The sequence below is a fragment of the Canis lupus genome, chromosome 15 (assembly GCF_003254725.2).
Source record: "Canis lupus dingo isolate Sandy chromosome 15, ASM325472v2, whole genome shotgun sequence".
NCBI classification, from domain to species: domain Eukaryota; kingdom Metazoa; phylum Chordata; class Mammalia; order Carnivora; family Canidae; genus Canis; species Canis lupus.
The window spans coordinates 3,051,609-3,072,346 of record NC_064257.1 but is presented as its reverse complement, the minus strand read 5'-3'; the positions used below and the strand labels follow the sequence as shown (position 1 = coordinate 3,072,346).

Here is a 20,738-nt window from a genome sequence, read left to right as displayed (position 1 = left end):
AACAGCTTTCAGTTATTCTGAAAGATAACTCAAGAAGAAAGGGAGTCTTTTACTTAAATTGTATATCTAGAGGTGGAAGATGAAGAAGCCCATTTCCCATACTCCACTGCTTATAGATTATTCGGGGTAAAGAAATTCTAATTGAAAAGGCAAAAATGCTGAGACAACTTCAGTTTCAGAAGAACATATCTAAAATGTAAGAATAAGGAACTAGGGATATTCAAATTACTTGGAGGGTAATAATCCTTGGTCTCCCCTACTAAAGTCCCCAGCCAGCCACCTCATCATTATCCCCCGTGTGTGCATGTGTTGTACGGTGTCTGTCTGTAGGACGGATGTATAGTCAGGCTGGACAACCTCTGCACCTGCCTCACCTTCTTTAGAAAATTGAGAGCAAAAAAAGAAAAAGAAAAAGAAAAGAAAATTGAGAGCATGGGACACCTGGGGGGCTCAGCAGTTAAGCATCTGCCTTCAGCCCAGGGCATGATCCTGGAATCCTGGGCTCGAGTCCTGCATCAGGCTCTCTGCATGGAGCCTGCTTCTCCCTCTGCCTGTGTCTTTGCCTCTCTGTGTCTCACATGAATAAATAAATAAAATCTTAAAAAAAAATTGAGAGCAATACAGGGGGTGAAATAGGCATGGGAGCACGTCAAAAAAAGAGAAAGAGGGAAGTGCAGAGAGGCAAAGGTGATATCTGGGTGATAACCCAGTGTTCATTCTATTATTTCCTGTCCTCTATTTTAAATAATTTATATTTAAAAATTTTAGGGGCGCCTGGGTGGCTCAGTGGTTGAACGTCTGCCTTTGGCTCAAGTTGTGATTCCGGGGTCCTGGAATCGAGTCCCGCAGGATTCCCTGCAGGGAGTCTGCTTCTTCCTCTCCTGCTCCCCCAACTTGTGCTCTCTCTATCAAATAAATAAATCTCTGTCAAATAAATAAATAAAATCTTTTTTTTTTTAGATTTTATTTATTCATGAGAGACACACAGAGAGAGGCAGAGACAGACAGAGGGAGAAGCAGGGCCCCTGTGGGGAGCCCGATCCGGGACTCGATCCCAGGATCCCAGGATCATGACCTGAGCCAAAAGCAGATGCTCAACCACTGAGCCACCCAGGTGCCCCAGTAAATAAAATCTTTTTTAAAATGTTTAAAATATTTTTAGAAAAAAGGAGTATAGGGAGAAGGCTAAAGGTGAAGCCATTAGAGTGGAAGGGCCATCCACAGTGAAGCATCCAGAAAGCTCAAATGTTCAACATGGAAATCTAGAGGATGTTTTGATAGGACAGGAGGAGGAACATGCCACGGGAGGTCTGAAGCATGTTTCCCAGGCAAGAGAAGAAAGTTGAATTGAAGACAAACACTAGCTTTTTATGCAACCCTAGGTGCCTTTGCAGCCTGACCCCCATACTAATTACATATTCCAAATAGAATATATCCTGTGGGATTATCTCATGGTAAACTCGGAGCCTGCATCGATCTCCTAGGGCTGCCATAACACATTACCACAAACTGTGGGGCTTAAAACAACAGAAGTTTATTCTCCCACAGTTCTGGACCTCAGAAGCCCCAAATCCAGGGCTTGGCAGGGCCCCAGTCCCAAGCTTCCCTCTATGGAAGGATGCTTCGAGTGCCTCTTCTGGCTTCGAGTGGTTGCTGGCATCCCTTGGTTTGTGGCAGCATGACTCCAGTTCTGTCTCTGTCTTCAAATGGCCGTCTTCTCTGTGTGTGCCTCTGTCCAAATTTTTCCCTCCCTGGGACACCAGTCACTGGATTAGAATCCACCTTAATCCAGTATGACATCATCTTGATGACATCTGCAAATATCCTATTTCCAAATAAGGTCACATTCATGGGTTCTGGATAGACATGAGTTGGGTGAGGGACAAAATATGACCCAGCAGAGTGCCTGGGAGTAATCAGAATACTTTTTCATTGGTTGCTGTTTCCATTGGCGATTTGTCGATTCAAATTTGGGAGCTCAGAATTGCTCAAAACAAGTGAAGCTCCCCTCTCAAGGGAGTGGAGCTCATCATGTTATATGGTTTGTGTTACGCCCAAAGTAAAGTTATAGGGTTTTCTCCAGAGTCCATCAGAATGTTCTCAGAGGGAGCTCACTTCCCGTCTTCTCAGCTGTCTAAGAGGGCCTGCACACCCACAGCGAAGCCCTGAAGGCTATAAGGTCAGAGTGGGGGTCCTCTGTGTCCCTGTCCCTTCCCTTTCTCATGGCATGGCATGGCTGGTTGGGCCTTCATCATCTTTATATCCTCATGAGTCTCAAATCTGTACCTTCACTGCAAACCCCTTCCTAAAGCTTTAGTATCACATCCTCAACTTCCTGTTGGGTGCTCTGTTTTGTATGACCCCATCACCTCAAACCTCACGGTGTCCCAAACCACAGCCAGTTTCCTCCCCTGACTTCCCTATTTCAAAGGATCTCTGAGGATGTTTGCCAACCCAAGGGTCCTCTTAGAAATCCAGCTCAACTCCTGTTTTGCAAAAAATGAGACACCCAGAAGACAGCACATCAAACTGGATTCTTCCCCATTCCCAGATTCCATACAAACCTTCCCAGTTCCCCCATCCCGCACCCAAACTATTCCCTCAGCCTAGAATACCTTCCTCTTCTCCACTTAGCTAGATGCTGCAGGGACTTCTAGTTCCAGTTACAGTCACACTATCCCCAACAAGAACTTTCTTAATGACTCCAAACAAAGTGCTCTCTTCCCCTTTGAGGCTTGTAGCCCTTGCCTGAGACATATAGTGTCTTATCTCGTGATTGTGTTCACACGCTTATAAACTTCCACGAGGAACCTAGCTTCATATATCACTGCTCTCACGCTGTGGCGGGCACCATGCTAAGTGTTTTACATATAATTACCTGCTTAATCTTTACAACAGTGCTATGTGGTAGGTATTAATATTATACCCATTTCAGGGAAGGAAACTACTAGGACTCAGGGAGGTTGAGTGATTTGCCCAACGTCACACAGGTAGTAACTCCAAGTCCCCATTCTTTTTTTTTTTTTAATTAATGAGAGACACACAGAGAGAGGCAGAGACACAGGCAGAGGGAGAAGCAGGCTCCATGCAGGGAGCCCGACTTGGGACTCGATCCCAGGACTCCAGGATCACACCCTGGGCCAAAGGTAGACACTCAACTGCTGAGCCACCCAAGGATCCCCAAAATCCCCGTTCTTAACCATTATACTATGCCATCAAACCACCTTCTGTGGCTATTCTTCTTTAATCTCCAAAGGACCTGGCCCCAACTTCTCATTCCAAAGTTCTTCTAAGTGTGACCTCAGGATTCCCCTCCCTGCTTGCTTGTAGATTCCTGGCTCTGACCTACTGTATCAGGTTGGGGCGGGTAGATTCTCAATGCACACTCATGTTTAAGAGTCACTGCCTGAACAAAACAGGCATTTGAAAAAAAAAACAAAAACAAACAAACAAAAAAAAAAACCAGGCATTTGAGGGTTTAACTGGCTAAATGGGATCAGTTGACTCTGGCTCAGTTTGACGTTACCACACTGCCCAGTAAGGACACATGGAAGGCCCATCCATGCAACACCATCACAGACTCATGGCTCCTGCCTGCTGTGGGTCATGGGATGCTGTGGGCCAGCCAGAAGCTCAGGTCGTGCCCACCATTCCCCCTGTGCCCTAGCTCGGGCTCCCCAGATGACTAAGTACTCATGCTCAGAAGATTCCTTATTTCACCAACCACTTCTATCACTTTTCAAATATGACTAATCTGTATTAGCAAGGTGTGGCTTGCTACATGGTTTGAATTACACTAATCATTTACTGAGCACTTACTATTGCTCATAACAACCCCACAACACCCCAGCTATTATTTAGAGCTGTTTTACAGAGAAGGTAATAATTTGCCCAAGGTGGTGGCAAAGGTGCAGCTGGGAAATGTGGAGCCAGATTTGGAACTCAGATCTGCTGGGTGTGGGAGACCAGTTATCCATACCACCTCTCACAAGTTTAAAGGCAATCCAACACTTCCTGGGCACCTACCGGGCCCCTGGCACTGGGGCTAATTATTTAATAATAACTCATCTGATTAGTGACTTTAAGAACATATTTACATTTCCCGGTCCAAAGAATGGAAACGTGAATACAGTTGATCCCTTTGGCAGTAGTTCCAAATAAAGACATTAATAAGAGCTGCCCACCAGGCTTAAAGTAGAAATGCTCACACCCCGCTGGAGCTTCGCTGACACATTTAGACACCTCGCCTCTCCTCCCCAGTCACCCACTCATCAATCATCTTCCAACTTGCTAGCTTATCCTCAGAAAGGAACTTCTTTCTCACTCCCTCCTATCACCTTCCAGAGCAATAAAGTCATCCCCATCCTCTCCTCCTCCTTCCAAAAGTGAGTATTCTGGAATATCCTCATCCCGGGAGCACTTTAGACAAATTCAGCACATCTAAAATAGTTCAACCTGTCTCAGTGCCCCCAAAATAGCTTCCCACAGGGGTGGGAATTAGCACACGCATTGGTCTTTTATTGTTTAACCTTTCTTTCCTACACTAAGGGTGGCTTTGCAGCTGACCCTTATTGTCCATACGTGTGTCCTGGAGTCGGGTTCGTGGTTCCTTAGGTGTACTCTTCCGAGTCAAATCTAATTTGTAGGAATTGTTCTCCGAAATCCAGGAATAAACTCCCTGACTATTTTCAGACAAAGATAGAGGTAGGAGTCTGTAAGAAATGAGCTAGGAAGGAGCTTAAAATACTTCACATTCCAGAAACACCCTCCCTTCCCCCCAGGAGATGGCTTTATTCCCACTCCTTTCTCAGCAGAGTTGGACGAGGAGGAGCTGAAGCTTGGAGACAGCCGGCTGGCACTAGCAGGTGTGGGCTTAGACAAATGATTTCAATGTCTCTGAGCTTCAGTTTGCTCATCTGTGAAATGGGGCCGATGCCACCCGGTTCTCTAGGTTATCATGAGAATTAAGATACGTAAAACAATTAACACCAGTACCCCTACCTAGGAGTCCCTACTATTTTACCGAGGGCCTAGGGATTCATCCCAGACTAGGAAAGGGAGAGAAGTCCTACGTGTTCATCTCTTGATAAATGGCTGGGGATGGGGATGACTTTATTGCTCTGGAAGGTGATAGGAGGGAGTGAGAAAGAAGAAGGAGGAGTATCCTGGGCACAGAGTGACTAGCACTAGAAGAGGGAATTGGGAGTTTTCAGATTCCCAGCAATGCACATCTCTACACTAGGTTTGGTGACTGAGAGAGGTAGTGGGGATGGAGTGGAAAGCTTACCTGCCGGGAGAATGGGTTTGGGACTCTGATTTTGTTCTGGGACCTTGAGCAAAAATCCGCTCTGGTCCCTGTGGCAGAGGTGGTGTACTTACACAGTGTGATGAGGCTCCCTCTGCCAACGTGAGGGCTTTAGGGTAGCTTTTGGACTCTACTCAGGCTCCCCGATGACAGAGGGAGAACAGGCAGGCGTTACCAACCAAGTCTGAGCTGTAAGGAAGAATTGGCTGAGGCAAAGTGGCCTCCCTCCGCCATGATGCTCATGGCCTTTCCCAACAGCAACTGTTGGCCTGTCCCAGTCCCAGAGGGGCCTCTCTGGCCTAACCAGGACTGACCCACCCAGCCCACAGACGTGGCCCAGTGACTGGTCATGGAACATTGGCTCCACTTCATCCCAATAAGTGGCCGGCACCATGGTCCCGAGGAGGGACGATTGCAACAGGCAGTTAAGTGCTGGAATTTCATGCTTACCTCCTCCACACACCCCATGCTAACAAAGGCTGGCATTACTAGGCCGTGATGAAGACCTGTGGCTGTGGAGATAGGCAAAAGGGGGTTTCAATCCTAACTCATTTACTAGTGGAGTAACTTTGGGCTGTTTTGTTTTCACTCTTAGAACCTCAGTCTCGGGGAACCTGGATGGTTCAGCATCTGCCTTCGGCTCAGGGCATGATCCTGGGGTCCTATGATGAAGCCCCATGTCAAGGTCCCTGCTCAGTAGGGAGTCTGCTTCTCCCTTTCCCCTTGCCCCTCCTCACTGCTATGCTCACACTCTCTCTTTCTCTCTCTCAAATAAATAAATATCTAAAAAAAAAAAAAGAGGTCTACTACTTCATTAATACCTGCCAACCTCCTGTGTAGTAGTGTTTATCCCCATTTTATGACAAGGAAACTAGGGGTCAGAGAGGTAAAGCTAAAAGGCACAGAAGAAGTTAAGTAGTGGAACTGGGATTTCAAACCTTCTGAAGTACAAATTCAGCACTCTGTGCAATTCACAAAAGAATTTCATGTTCACCAAGTACACAACCTACATTGTTTAGACATGTCTGAAATGGCATTTCAGGAACCCAAAGTGGAATGACCTGGTTGGCAACATGGTTAGAAAAATGCAACCCTCCGGATCACTGGTGGTTACCCTGAAATAGTTTTCCTTGGCTTAGGGGGACTTGGCATAAGGTGCCCCCACTCTGACATGTTTGAGGAATCTTTTATTAGAAGTCCCAGAAGGCAACATTTTAAAATCAGGCAATTGATAATCACAACAAATTCAAAATTTCAGGTAAACTTGCCTTTCAAAATAAATCAGACTCTTGCAACATGAGAATTGCCCAAGAGTTTTTTTCTTGTACAAAAACAACACCACTTTGCAAAAGGCATACAAAAATACAGTATTAAAAAAAAAAAAACCCACAAATAAAACAAACCATTGCTCCCAATCTAAGACCCAACAGCAGCTTATAAAACACAAGCTATTCGGGTGATACATCAGTAACCTACATCCCACCTGTTCTCCAAAGACAGTTCCAGAAGTCAGTTGGCTCCCGAAAACCATACTCCAGAAGGTAGAGAGGTTTTTTCCAAACTTCCGCTGGGGTTCTCCGAGGCGAGGAAGCAACCTCAGAAACAGACCATTGTGCCTAAGTTTGGAAGTAGCAGCTGGCTCTCCAGACCCCCCAAGAGTGCTCCACCATCCTCCCCTCCTCCACTTATAAAACCACAGCCAGTAGGCACCTGCTGCCCTGGGCAGAGTTCTGGAGGGGCTGATCTTTCTTCCAGGCCAGGCTTAGGGGCTGCTGAGCTTGGCCCATAGGACACCTGTTGGGTTGGATGCCTTTCCAGACTGGAGGCGGCACCTGGAATCCACTTGGAGGTACCAGGTTCACCTGGGGCAAAATCCATGGTCAGCTAAGCAGAGCTTCTGGAAGCTCCTTTAAAACCCACCAGGAAACCAGTCCACCTTCTGGAGCCCTGGATGAGTCCCAGCAACTCTCCTAGCAAGAACTCCAGTAAGGCCCAGACTCTGGGAAAGAGATCTGACTCATGTCAGGCTGGCAAGGGGCCAGAGGGTGGCTGCAAAGCCAGCAAGCAAGCTCCTTGGAGTTGCCCTAGAAGGACAGCCTGCATGGTTCTAGTAGAACTTCAAACTTACCAGTCAGGTTCTGAGATGAGAGGGAAGTGGGAAAGAGGAAGTGGTATAGTTCTCCCTCTGAGGTGCCTGACATCTGCCTGGAGGAAAGATTCCAAACTGGAAAACACCTGGGCAGATAACAAGTTCACAGCCAGGACTCCAAGCCTTCCCCAGGCCACAGTCTAGTAGGACCCATTTCCCAGTGTCTTGGGGAAATATTTCTGACCTTGGGAAAGGGGTGCTGGAGAGCCCATTGCATAACAAAGGCAGAAGGAAACAAAAAAGTCCCTTGTGAGGACAGAATGCTTTCTCCCTCAGAGGAAAGGGCCCAGAGGGCTTCAGGAGACAAAGAATTTAGAGGTCAAGCTCTTTTAAATGTTCTCAAGGTCGCAGCATTGAGAGTGGGAGGAGGGGTGTTGGCTAACATCATTATATATATATTAAAGGTTTCCAACTCCTCAGCTACTGTAAAGTGTCTGTCAGTGAGGTAACGGTCCATGTTGATCAAGTCTGTGAGCTTGTCTTCACCCCAGATAGCTCGTGTGTCTCCTGGAAAGAAGAGCCTCAGGGAGGACGTCCGGGCCCAGCTGTCCTAGCGTCACCCCAGAGACACCAGCGGGAGCATCCTTTCCCAGCCTCAAGCTCATCCGGAGTGTGAGATTTCATGCAGGCTGGAGCCCCCCGACAACGTCCACCACCTGTTGCATAGCATCTGTCAGGCTTTTCTTCCGAGCTAGTGAGCTAGGCCGACCCCAAGTCTCCTCGGTCAGCTGCCTGCCTGAGAAGCCAAAGGCGCCAGAGAAGACCCAGTGCTCCTGGGAGTCAGGGAGGAGGGAGAGCTGGGTTTCAGGGTTCCCAAGAACGCGAGCCCTGCCTTGGAGGGCATGCCCTGCCTCCCCTAAGGCCGCACCACCTTCTGGAATGTACAGTTCCGACTGTCCCTCCATAATCCAAATGTGCAAATTACTAAGGGGGAGAAGGAAGGTTAGAAAATAAACTCAGGTCTCTGTAAGACAGAGCAGTCAGGCTTTTTGGTCACCTAGTAGCCACTGAGGTAGGCAATTCTCTTCTGCAGTTGCTGCTGCCGGCATCGGAGCTGCCTTTTTTCCGTGGCCATCCTCTTCTCGGCCCCCACCAGGGCTTGCAAGTACTCCAAGGCCTTGCTCAGGATCACCACCTTGGGGGCCTTGGAGCAGCTGGCCAGGGTGGGGACCTGGTCCCTCAAGGCCAGGAACCTAGAACGGAGGTCATTCCGCCTTTTGCGCTCCAGGAAGTTGTGGTTCTTCCTCTTGGTCACATCCTCGGTGTCAGAACTGCCAGGTTTGGGGTGGCAGGACTGGGGAGCCTCGCTTTCTACGGGGGGGCGACTCACAGTCTCTTCATCCACTTCTTCCTTTTCCTCTGGGGCGTCTCTCTCCAGAGCCTCTTCTTGGGGACCTCTCTCTGGAGCCCCCCCTTGGGAACAGCTTTCTGGAGGAAAGCGGGCGGCGTAGTTGTGCTGTTGCTGGTGGATGGAGATGTGGAAGTGCTTCATGCAGGGGTCCAAAGGGTCCGCCCGCACCGTGATGGTGACCGGCTTCCGTACACCCAGGGACTGTCTCTTCTCCACTGTCACGACGTCTATTTCTTCACCCTCTGTCCAAGAAGAGAGATCCAGAGAAGAAACACACCCCATGAGAAACACACACCCGCACACGCACACACACACACCCTATGCTGGGGCTTGGGAAAGGAGATGACATTTCGCTCACTTAGTTATAAACGGATCCAAGTGAGGAGCAAGACAACGGATTCATTTGTAACGGGGTAAGGGCAGCGGGAAGGAAAGAAGGGGGAAGAAGCAAGAAGGAAAATATTCTCCAATTTCCTTTTGCACAGCAAGGCTTAGATAAGAACAAAAGGCAGACCCAAGCCAACAGCCCCCAGTCCGCCCAGGAGCTCCCCTCCCCCACGGAGGGGATGGAGAGAAAGAGCTACCGGCCTGGGACAAAGTTTAGCTGTAAAGATCTTCCCCCGTCGGGCTCTTTCATGCCCCATCAGAATTGTAAATGAGGGGTCTGTGGGCAGAGCTGCCCTTTGTTCCGGCCCAGCACAGTCTGCACTTGGGGAATTGTTACTTTTCACAAGTTATAAATCCTATTATTCCCCTACCTCTCTATTCTGCTATCCTTTCAGCTGAGGACTCCGAGAAGGGAGGGCAACAAGCCATCCCTCCTCACCCACGGGGGTGGGGGACGGGTCTCCCTCAGGAGCATTTTGCTCCTGGTTTCAATGGGTTTCTAGTCATCCATCATTTATAGGTCGCCTGCCCCACCCCCTTCCCTGGACCAGAAGGGGGTTGGATTTTGCAATCGCCTGTCTGCAAAAGCTGCTGGAACTTCACAAAGATACAAGCGACCATTTCCTAGCGACCTGTGCCGGGGGAGGGGGAGGGGCAGGGAACTGAGCAGCAACAGAACGTCCTGGTGGGAGGGCCAAGACACCAGAGGCCTGGGGACGCCTGGAAATGCCCCCCGTCATCCCTTGGCTCAAAGGTGTCTCAGGCTACTCAACCCCGGAGAGGGGCGGTTAGGGGAAAGCCTTCCTGATTCGCACATATTGCAGCCCCCACATAGAAGGAGGCCACCCGAATGCATCGCGGCCTGACCACAGAAGCGCCCAGTTCTGGGCCTCTTTTGCATATCAGGATGGTTGAGCCCCTTTGTCAGGAAGGCTTCCATTGTGTGGACAATCGCATTATTTCTCCATTAATAAAACCTGACCATTCAGCCCTCCTGACCACGAGGCCCGGGATTGGCTGGCTGAGCTGTGTTTGGAATGCCGTCTCACCCGGCCCCTGGCCCCCATTGGCTGAGCCCCGCCGTCAGTCACTCTCCCCGCCCCCCCCCTCATTGTTTGCAATCTGTTGCATTTTGTTCTGGGCCATGTGGCCTGTGAGTGAACCAGGAGCTTGCGAACAGGTTCAGGTTAAAGGGCAAGTCAGAAAATGATTCAGGAGGCTTCCCCACATCCCAAACCTTTTAATAGTTCAGTGTTAAAACCTCATAGCCCGTAAGGTTCTGCCTAAGGAAGCAATAACGGAAGATACCATTCTTTTCAGAGATGGTCTAACTCTACCCAGACAAGGAAATGGCCTCAGCTGGATAATCAAGTTCAACCCTCTCGTGTGCAGAAGGGGAAACTGAGATCCAGATCAGCCATGTCCGCATATCACCTTTGTAATGTTCTGGATCTCAAACTAAAGATCTCCAAACTCCCCCAAACAATGCTCTTTGCACTCTACCACTCCACCAAGCTTTTGTAGAGATACATCTTTATTGGTTTCTTGATCTCAAAACTCCCGTTGCAGCCATTAAACAAACACAAGCTCTTGGTGTTGAAAGCAGGCAGGTTAAAAATGACCTTAACACAGTGGACCGAAAAAATTGACTTTTAATTTCTTGTTATCCTTATTTTTCCCCTCAAGTGTATGACAACTTCCATACCCACTCCCAGTTCCCTCTCAAACAGTCACGTAAAAGTGATTCTTAAAAGCTACGGTGAGTTTTCTAGGTCCTGATTTACCTGATGCTAGTCAGTGGCACGCTATTAAAGCACCCTCTCCGGTCTCTCTCATGGGTAGAGATTTAAGAGGCTAGGCTAAGAACGACATAGTTTGGTGGCACAGGATGCTCAAAGTCGGCCCTTAGGTTTAAATTTGCATCCAAGGGTGGAGGAGGAGGCTGGAGTTTCAGATCTGGGACCCCAGCATCTGGCTCAGAGCTTGGTACCAAGTAGGGACCAGTGAACATTTGTTGAATGCAAGGAAGCCGCTACACAGAACCACAGGTCAAATTAGGAAGGTACTAGAGGTTGCTCTTCCTACTCGGGCCAAAGCAACAAAGCAAGATGTAGCCCTTTTCGGATAAGCTACCATGAAGACCCTGGAAACATGGAGGAAATGCCTGGTTGCAAATGGACCCTTGGGCCAAAGAAGATGGGGCTCACTTCTGGTGATTTCCCGTTTCTAAGCCTCAGTTTTTCCAGCTGTTAATGGGGAGCGTTCGTTGCTCTGCTGCCTGTCTGGTGGGTGATTGTGTGGGGCACTGGTGGTAAAGGGTGGGAGGTGCAAGTGTGTGTGTGTGGGGGGGCATTATTGTAATTTTAAAGCAAAGCAGACAGGAAACTAGATTTTTCAGAGGGCGAAGGCTCTGGTTTTGCACAAAAGGCTCCTCAGCTTCCTCTCTCCCTGGGGGAGTGTGAGCTTCCCCCCGGAAAGTGGCAGCAACAAAAAACTTCAAGCTTGGAATGACCCTTAAGGGACCCCTTCCAGCCTCCGAAGGCCAGAAATCCCCTACAGTCCAATCCTAGGATCGTCCTCTCTAAGCGCTAAGCCTCACCCCGTCTCCCTTGTCCCCTGGGGCTCCGATCATCATCCAAAGGACGCTGGCTCCCACGCCACTTCTTCAAACTGTTTACTAACACACCCACGTGCCAGACAGACACCGCTGGGGGCTACACCGGCAGCTTCAGCCAGAGAAAAGGGGAGGTGGCCGAAGGGCTTGCGAAGACCCAATGCCAGACCTCAGACAGCGGCAGAGTTTTGGCCACCCTTGGGGTGCCCCCCTCTTGGATGGCCCGGGGCGGTCCTTACCCGAGTCGCTTGGGCTCTCGGACCCCGAGCAGGCCTGGGTCTTGGGCTCGCCCAGCGGGCAGGGGGCAGCGGGAGCCGGGTTGCCGGCTTCGAGGCTGGGAGCGCAGTCCGGGGCGGCGGGCGCCTTGGGCGGGTTCCCCCGGGGGGCGCCGGCGGCGAGCCGGTCGCTCACCGCTCTCTCCAGCCGCTCCCGGGCGGAGAAGCCGCTCCACATGCAGTCACGACGGATGATGGAGGCGTAGTTCCTGCCCCAAGCTTTCGAATGGCCCCGGGACTCCGCCTCTTCCCCGGCGCCCCCTCCGGGCCACGGCTCCGGGGGACCAACGCCAGGGGCTGCGTCCCCGGCGCCTGGACCCGAGCCCCAGGGCGGCGACGTGGGGGGCGACGGCACCAGCTCGAATTTCTTCCAGATGTCCTCACTGGGCGCCGTGGAGCGGTAGAAATCCTCCCCGCAGTCATAGTCGTAGAAATAGTGCTGGTACGAGTCGAAGTCCATGTCCGCTCCCTGCGGGAGGGAAGGGGGACCGGCTGACGGGGGTGCGGGCCGGCCCGGGAGGCGCCCCCGGGTCCCCCGGCACGGCCGGCCGCGCTCTCGTCCCTCCCCGACCTCCCGGCGGGCAGCCCGCGCCCTTCCCTCGCGTCCGGGGCGGCGTGCCCGGGGCAGCGGCTCGCGGCGCGCGGACGGGGCTGCGGGGAGCGAGTTCAAAGCAAACTTTGCCAGCGCCGCCCGGAGCGCAGCTCCCAGGGCCCGGCCGGGCCGGGCGGGGGCGCTCGGAGCCCGGGACGCAGCCCGCAGCCCGCCCCGGGGCCGCCCGCCACCTGGAGCGGACCGGCTCCCCGCCGGCTCGGGGCAGCCCGGCAGCCCGCACACAGGCACATGCGCGCCCCCGAGCGCGCGGCCCGCACCCTAGAGCGCGCCCCCCCGCGCGCGCCCCCGCCCTCGCCCGCGCACCGCGGCCCGGACGCTCCCGGGATCGGCGCGGGAGCGCGAGATGCAGGCGCATTGTTTCCGGCCGCCTTATATCTGGTCGTGCGCCGCGGGCTCGGGAGCGGGGGCGGGGCCTACGGGACAGGCCACGCCCCCGACCCGCCCCCGCCACGCCCCCCGCCAGACCCGCGCCCGACAGGTGGGGGCGGTCGAGGGTCGGTCCAGCCGGCTGCTCGGTTCCCTGGACCCCCAGCCCGGAGGGGGTGCACGCTGGGTGGCGCGGGGCAGGCCGCGAGCTGACACAGTTCAGGGTCGTCTAGCGAAGGCGTGACTCTTAGCTGGGCCGGGACGGTCCCAGCACGCAACCTAAAACCTCACCCTTTGCCCACCCCGGGCTGGGGAATGGGGCTACTCCCTGCCCCGCCCCTCGAGCCCGTGGGCGGGCTTATTTCAGGTGCTCCTGCAGGGCGGTCGGCGTGAAGGTGGGGGGCCCGGTGCACCTTCACCGCGCCACCTGGCGGCCCGCCGCCCTGAACTGGCGCTGGTCCCGGGTATCCATCCTCTTTATCACCTGTTGGCCCGTTAATTCACTGCGGTTGGTGCAAACCCGGACCTCGGAGAAGCGAGGTAGGAAGATGCTGGACTTCGGAGCGTCAGATTTAACCTTCCTGAACTTCAGTTTCATCTATAAAATAAAGGGATGGTAATACTTACCTTATAGGGTTGCTGCGAGCGTTTCTTTAACAAGATAGCGAAGGTACTAGGCCAAGAAGAGAGGCAAGTAAAACTAACTTAGCCCCTGGTGTGCTGGTGGTAAGGAGAATTTTTCCCCGGAATCTACGTGTGGGCTACTCTCCCCTCACACCACACACACACAAAATAGCTCTGTAGGAACTGTAGTACTAGAGGAAAGAAAATGGGGTTTGGAGTCAAGAAACTTCATTGCAGCCTTCGTTTTGCTATTTGCTAGCTATAGGGCCAAGTCGCCCAAAGCTTCTGTTTGCTTATCTGTAAAATGGGACCATTGCTTGCAGTTGCATGTGTGGCCAAGATAATAGACATAGAAGCCCTTTGCGTCATCCATCTTCTATGTCTTCAGTGGGAGAAGAAAAGCCAAACTATATGGTCATTCTGTTTAGGCCAAGTAATTTGGGATAGCAGCCAATACATATAGAATGTTCTACATGGCATTCAAAGTCTGGTCGCTGTCTACAGTCAGCAACCAGATTGCCTGCTCTCTTTTCCTCCCACTCCTGTGGTCTAAGAACACCCAAGTACTCACTGTTGGCATCCAGGCATAGGGAAATGAGAAGTGCAAGCGGTTCATTGTGGTTGGAGCATCCAAAAGTGTGAGTTGGGAGAAAAGGCAGGGAGGATGACACCATCAGTCTTGAATATATTGGGTCTAAAATGCATGTGGGACATCTTTGAAGGCAGCAAGTCGTTCTCACTAGCTTGGGAACCTCAGTGCCTAGAACAGCTTCTGGCAGATATTTGTGGACTCAGTGAGTGATTCAGCCAACCAGAGTTTACTGAGACAGGCTGTGTGCTCTGCTTTGTGCTGAATGAAGGTGCAGGTCAGAAAGGTTCTAGGTTTGGTTGCAGTCCTAAAGCAGAAGGCTTGGAACTGCCTTTTGGTAACTTCCTCTCTGGTCCACAGATGTCTGAGATGGTTGCAGTACCAGTCAGGATGCTTGGTTATACATGACAGAAACCAAACCTAGATAAATTTAAGCATGAAATAACATTATTGGAAGGATTTGGGATATAGAAACCACAAGGGGCTGGGATTCTATGCTTGGAAAATGGATCTTTTTTCTCTTTTTAGATGAAAGTTCTTACTCAACAGCCCTTCCCCATGATTCATTTTTCTTTTTAACTTTAAGACTTTTATTTTTTTCTAAGATGTTATCTATTTATTCATGAGAGACACAGAAGAGAGAGAGAGAGAGAGAGAGAGAGAGAGAAGCAGACACAGGCAGAGGGAGAAGCAGGCTCCATGCAAGGAGCCTGATATGGGACTCGATCCTGGATCCCGGGATCATGCTCTGAGCCAAAGGCAGATGCTCACCCACTGAGCGTCCCTCCATGATTCACTGTAGTTGGTGATATCTAGGGGCACCCATGAGGTGACCCCACCTCAAGAACTAAGATAAAGGAAATTGTCTCTGAGAGTTGGGTTGCTCCTTCACTTTGCACACTTCTTTTGTGGGGGGAGGAATCAAACCATTTTATTGAGGGGCTTTGGGGAAAGGTCAAAGGGAAGGAGGGCAAGGAGATCCGATGTCCCCAGCCCAGCTGAGATCTTACCTTTCCAGCTTCATGGTGGCTGAAAGATGTACACTTTGGTTAATGTCTGTCTTCCTTACTAGACTTTAAGCTTAATGAGGGCAGGGACAAATGTCAGTCTTATTGGCCACTGTAACTCCAGGGCTTAGAGCCTAGCACATCATGGGTGCTTTATAAAGGTGTTGCCTGTTTGACTGGATATAAGCTTCTAATGCTGTGAGGTAGAGATGTGCCAACCTACCTGATGGAGAGAGAGTAACTGTCAGGCCCAGTCTAGACTGTAACCTGAATAAAAGGTACTGTTTTTTAAAGATTTTATTTATTTATTTGACAGGGAGAGGGAGAGCAAGCACAAGCAGATGGAGTGGCAGATGGAGAGGGAGAAGCAGACTCCCCGCTGAGCAGGGAGCCCGACATGGGGCTTGATCCCAGGACCCTGGGATCATTGACCTGAGCCAAAGGCAGACACTTAACCGACTGAGCCACCCAGGCACCTCAAAGGTGTTTTTAAAAATATTTTATTTATTTGAAAGAGAGAGAGAGCGAGCAAGCCGGAGTGGGGGCATTGACAGAGGGAGAGGGAGAAACAGACTCTCCGCTGAGCATAGAGCCCAATATGGGGCTTGATACGGGGGGTTTCCATCCAGAACCCCAAGATCATGACGTGGGCTGAAGGCAGACTCTTAATCGATTGAGCCACCCAGGCACCTCCTGAGTAAAGGTATTAAAGCAGCTGAAGAAAGAAGGTGCCAGTGAGGAGCAGTGTGGATAGCCAATGAAGCAGAGAGCAATGAGTTGTCAAGGCAAGCACCAGAGTGTCTATCTGGGGACAAAGATGCTGGTCCAGGAACAAGGGAGATGGAGGCCTCATTCTTTGAAATCTTACCCAGTTCACCCCCCCCCCCCGCCCCGCCCCACCTCACTTGTGCTTTGGATCACCAAGCAACCTGCTAAAAATCACTCTATTCCCTATGTAGATCCGCCCACTGGGAGAGAATGCACTCACCAGTGAACAAGAAGATCTATCTAGTTGGCTTCGAAGCCCTGCTTCCCCTTATAAATTAATGAATTGGCATCTGATTTGAAATATTGGTCTCATGAGCCTGGTTAATGTGTGTCTGTTCCATAGAGATGCTCCTGCTTTTAGGGCTAACAGCTTTGTTTTCTGAGGTGATATCCGGACCCAGGCTGGTGATATGAATTCTCCAAGATAACAAATGCTACCCTAGGGACATTCAATTTTTTACTTTATTTTTCTTAAAACATTTTAAATCAAACTAGTACGTGTACACGGTCTTAAAAAAATCAAATAGGTGGGTGATAAGGTTAAAAAAAAAAAAGGCAGTCTTCTGCCCTGCCCTCACCACCCCTGATTCGCAGTCTCCAAAGGCAACTACTCTTTTAGCTGTTTTTTATTCCTAATATTTACTTCCATATTTTGACCAATATGATCTATTTTTTCCTGATTTTTAAATTCCTATTGACATTCTACAATAGAAGATGTAGCTCTTGTATTTCCCCTCCCACCTCCACATACTTGGCCTTCCCTTATTCTCCAGTTAGATTTTTAAATATTAAATATTTACAGTATTTTGACTATGTGACTATGGAGCACCTATGACTACATTTCCTTTCTTGCACATTTTTTTTCAGAGTTAAATTGTTTCATTTTTTTCTTTTGTGCAGATTTCTCTTTACATATTATGAATTCGACCCTACACATTTTTTACTTGAGCTACAAAGATCACTTCATGTGGTCAAACCCATCCAGTAATCAATCTATCAGTTCCATTTTTTTCTTGGAAACTTACCTCTTAGAACCCTTTAGCTTCCTGTTCTAATCTGAATTTACTGGTTGAGTCTAGGCCTACTTCACAATTTTTATTCAGCAACTTCCCTTCACCATTATCCTGGAAATCCCCTTTGCTTCTCTCCTGTGTTGGCTTCCCTGTTTTCTGGTACTCATTGCTTTCTCTCTCTCTTTTTTTTTTTTTTAATTTTTATTTATTTATGATAGTCACAGAGAGAGAGAGAGAGAGAGAGAGAGAGAGAGATGCAGAGACATAGGCAGAGGGAGAAGCAGGCTCCATGCACCGGGAGCCCGACGTGGGATTCGATCCCGGGTCTCCAGGATCGCGCCCTGGGCCAAAGGCAGGCGCTAAACCGCTGTGCCACCCAGGGATCCCTGCTTTTTCTTTCTTGATTTACTTCCTCACGTTGTTGGAACACACCCTACTGCAGCTGCCTGAGAAAAGGTCCTTGGGAAGTAAAATTTTTGAGACTTTGCATTTCTGAAATTGTCTTCACTATACCTTCGTCTTTGGTTTTGATAGTATGGTTGGGTATAGAATACCAAACTAGAAATAATTTTCCCTCAAAAATTTAAATGTACTGCTTTCCTGTTTCTTAGCAACCAGTGTTGCCATCGAGGTTGAGATCATTCGAAATTTATTTTTACGTAATTTCTACACGCAATGTGGGGCTTGAACTCACAAACCCAAGATCAAGAATCACATACATGCTCTTCTGACTGAGCCACTAGGCACCCAAGGTTGATATCATTTGAAATGTAAACCTTTACAGATGGCTTGTTTCTCTCTCTGGAGGCTTTTAGGGTACACTCTTCGTCTCTGACAGTCTAAATTTTTTCACTGATATGCCTTGGTGTGGGTCTGTCGTATAATAAACCGGTTGATTGGCCCTTGTCTCCAGTCCCTGGAAAGTAGCCTCTAAATCCTTGGAATTTGCCAAGCAATAGGACTTTGTTTATTATTCATAATGGGCCCTGATAGTTTTTGCTAATGGATTACTCATGGTGGGCCTCCAGATAGTTTAAGATATGTTAAATTAGATAAGTTGGATAGCCAGATAGTTAAGAGACCCAAGATAGTAATTGACAAGCAAGAAAGGCCAACCATGTAATTAAAGGGTTGGGGCTTTGGGTCAAGTGATATCAGTCTGACCTCTGGGAAGGGGAAAGGGGGCTGGAGACCAAGTTCAATCACATTCAACCAGTCTTATTTACCTAATGGAAGCCCAATAAAAACTAGACACTGAAGTTCAGGTGAACTTTCCTGGTTAACAATGCTTTGTATATGTTATTACACACACATGCATTGGGAGGGTGACTCATTCTGACTCCACAGGAAGAAGACATTGGAAGTTTCACGTTTGGGACCCTCCAAGACCTTGTCTCTTCTTTTTGCTAGTCCTGATTTGTATCCTGTTGCTACAATAAATCTATAACCATTAGTATACCATTTTCCTAAGATCTATGAGTTGTTCTAGTGAGTTATCAAACCTGAAACGGTAGTGGGAACCCATAAATTTGTAGCCAGTTGCTCACGAGTGTTGGTGGCCTGGGAAACCCTGAGCTTGCAGCTGCTGTCTCAAATGAGGGCAGTCTTATGGAGAACCGTGCCTGTGAAGTTTGGCCTAACTCTGAAAGTTAGTGTCAGAATTGCATTGCAGGATCTTTTTGCATTTTTTGCCATAAGCTTTTTAATCTGAAAACCCATTTGCTCTGTAATTACATATATTTTTTCTATAATTATATATATAACATATATAATTATATATAATTTATAGTATATATTTATATATTTTATTACATATAATATATATTTAATTATATATATATTTAGATTTCATTTATTTATTTGACAGAAAGATAGAGACCACAAGCAGGGTGAGCAGCAGACAGAGGGAGAGGAAGAAGCAGGCTCCCTGAGGAGCAGGAAGCCCTATGCAGGGCTTGATCCCAGGGCGCCAGGATTAAGAACTGAGCCAAAGGCAGATGCTCAACCGACTGAGCCACCCAGGCACCTCTTTAATTATATTTTTGAAAAATTTCCCCCTTCCACTTTTTCCTTCTCTTTCTGAAACTCCTGCTACCGTTTTCTTATCTTGTCTCTCATTTCTATCTCTGTGTGTTTCATTTCACCTTTTGGGAGATTTCCTAAACTTCCAATCCTTCTATTGATTTAAAAAAAAAAAAAAAACAAAAAACCTTGATGTCATGCCTGGGTGGCTCAGTGGTTGAGCGTCTGCTTTTAGATCAGGGTGTGATCCTAGAGTCCCAGGATCTAGTCCCACGTCGGGCTCCCTGCATGGAGCCTGCTTCTCCCTCTGCCTGTGTTTCTGCCTCTCTCTCTTTCTCTCTGCCTCTCATGAATAAATAAATAAAAACTTAAATAAATAAATAAAATCTTTTTAAAAATCTAAAAAATTTGACTATTACATATTTTTAAATTTTTTTGTTAAAGATTTATTTATTTATTTATTTATTTATTTATTTATTTATTTAGAGGGGCAGAGGGTGAGAATCCCAAGCAGACTCCCCTGAGCATAGAGCCCAATGCAGGGCTCCATCCCATGACCCTGAGATCATGATCTGAGCCAAAATCAAGAGTTGGACACAACCAACTGAGCCACCCAGGTGCCCCTCTTGGGCATATTCCAGTAGCAGAATTGCTGGGTCATATGGCAACTTTATGTTTAACTTTTTGAGGAACTGCCAAACTGTTTTCCACGGTGGCTGCACCATTTTACCTTCTTATCTGGTAAAGCATAAGGTGACAATTTTTCCTCATTCTTACCAACACTTGTTATTTTCAGTTATTATTATTATAGCCATCTTCATGGGTGTGAAGTAGTATTTCATTGTGGTTTTGATTTACATTCCTCTAACAACTAATAATATTGAGCATCTTTTTCATGTGTTTATTGGCCATTAGTATATCTTCTTTCCAGAATGTCTATTCAAATCCTTTACCTATTTTTTCTTTTCTTTTTTCTTTAAGATTTTATTTATTTATTCATGAGAGATACACAGAGAGAGAAAGAGAGAGAGAGAGAGAGGCAGAGACACAGGCAGAGGGAGAAGCAGGCTTCATGCAGGGAGCCCGACGTGGGACTTGACCCCAGGTGTCTAGGATCACACCCTGGGCTGAAGGCAGCACTAAACCGCTGAGCCACCCGGGCTGCCCCCATTTTTTTCTTTTAAAGAGAGAGAGAGAATGAGGGATGGGGGACAGAGAGAATTTCAAGCAGGTTCCACACCCAAGCACAGAGCCCAACAAAGGGCTTCATCTCATGACCCTGAGATCATGACCTGAACTGAAATCAAGAGCTAGATACTTAATCAATTAAGCCACCCAGGAGCCCCCCACCCTTGGCCCATTTTTAAAATCAGGTTATCTTTTTTGTCATTGAGTGTAAGAGGTCCTTAGAGTGTCTTGGATTCTAGACCATTATCAGATACATGATTTGCAAATATTTTCTCCCATTCTGTGAATTGTGTTTTCACTGTCTTCACAATGTCCTTTAAAGCACAAGTTTTTAATTTGATGAAATTAATCTATTTTCTCTTTTGCTGCTGTACTTTTTGGCATCATACCTAAGAATCCATTGCTAAATCCAAGGTTATGTAGATTTACTCCTGTTTTCTCCCAAGAGTTTTATAGTTTTAGCTCTT

The 20,738-nt window shown here is 48.6% G+C and overlaps 2 protein-coding genes across 24 annotated transcripts in view; both read right to left on the bottom strand.

Annotated features, from left to right (window-relative positions):
• The window catches only part of TRIT1 (tRNA isopentenyltransferase 1), a 57,821-nt gene extending 50,370 nt beyond the window's left edge, over positions 1-7,451 (bottom strand). Inside the window, exons 1-2 of the mRNA XM_025419800.3 lie at positions 7,434-7,451; positions 6,789-6,900 (exon numbers count right to left, since the gene is read on the bottom strand). Coding sequence (XP_025275585.1) covers positions 6,789-6,836 — 48 coding nt within the window. The 5' untranslated portion in view covers positions 6,837-6,900; positions 7,434-7,451. The remainder of the gene's footprint in view (positions 1-6,788; positions 6,901-7,433) is intronic.
• MYCL (MYCL proto-oncogene, bHLH transcription factor) overlaps positions 6,476-20,738 on the bottom strand; it is a 38,673-nt gene continuing 24,410 nt past the window's right edge. For 15 of the 23 annotated variants that reach the window (XM_035699038.2, XM_025419802.3, XM_025419803.3 and 12 more), the window contains 4 exons: positions 14,256-14,693; positions 13,545-13,658; positions 12,046-12,550; positions 6,476-9,047 (listed from right to left, as the gene is read on the bottom strand). In XM_035699038.2, the coding sequence (XP_035554931.1) occupies positions 8,452-9,047; positions 12,046-12,550; positions 13,545-13,658; positions 14,256-14,300 (1,260 nt within the window). In that variant the 5' untranslated portion in view covers positions 14,301-14,693 and the 3' untranslated portion in view covers positions 6,476-8,451. Of the gene's footprint in view, positions 9,048-12,045; positions 12,551-12,839; positions 12,945-12,997; positions 13,085-13,351; positions 13,478-13,544; positions 13,659-14,255; positions 14,694-20,738 lie in introns of those variants that run through there. The other 8 variants (XM_025419812.3, XM_049094341.1, XM_049094342.1 and 5 more) reach the window with 4 other exon arrangements.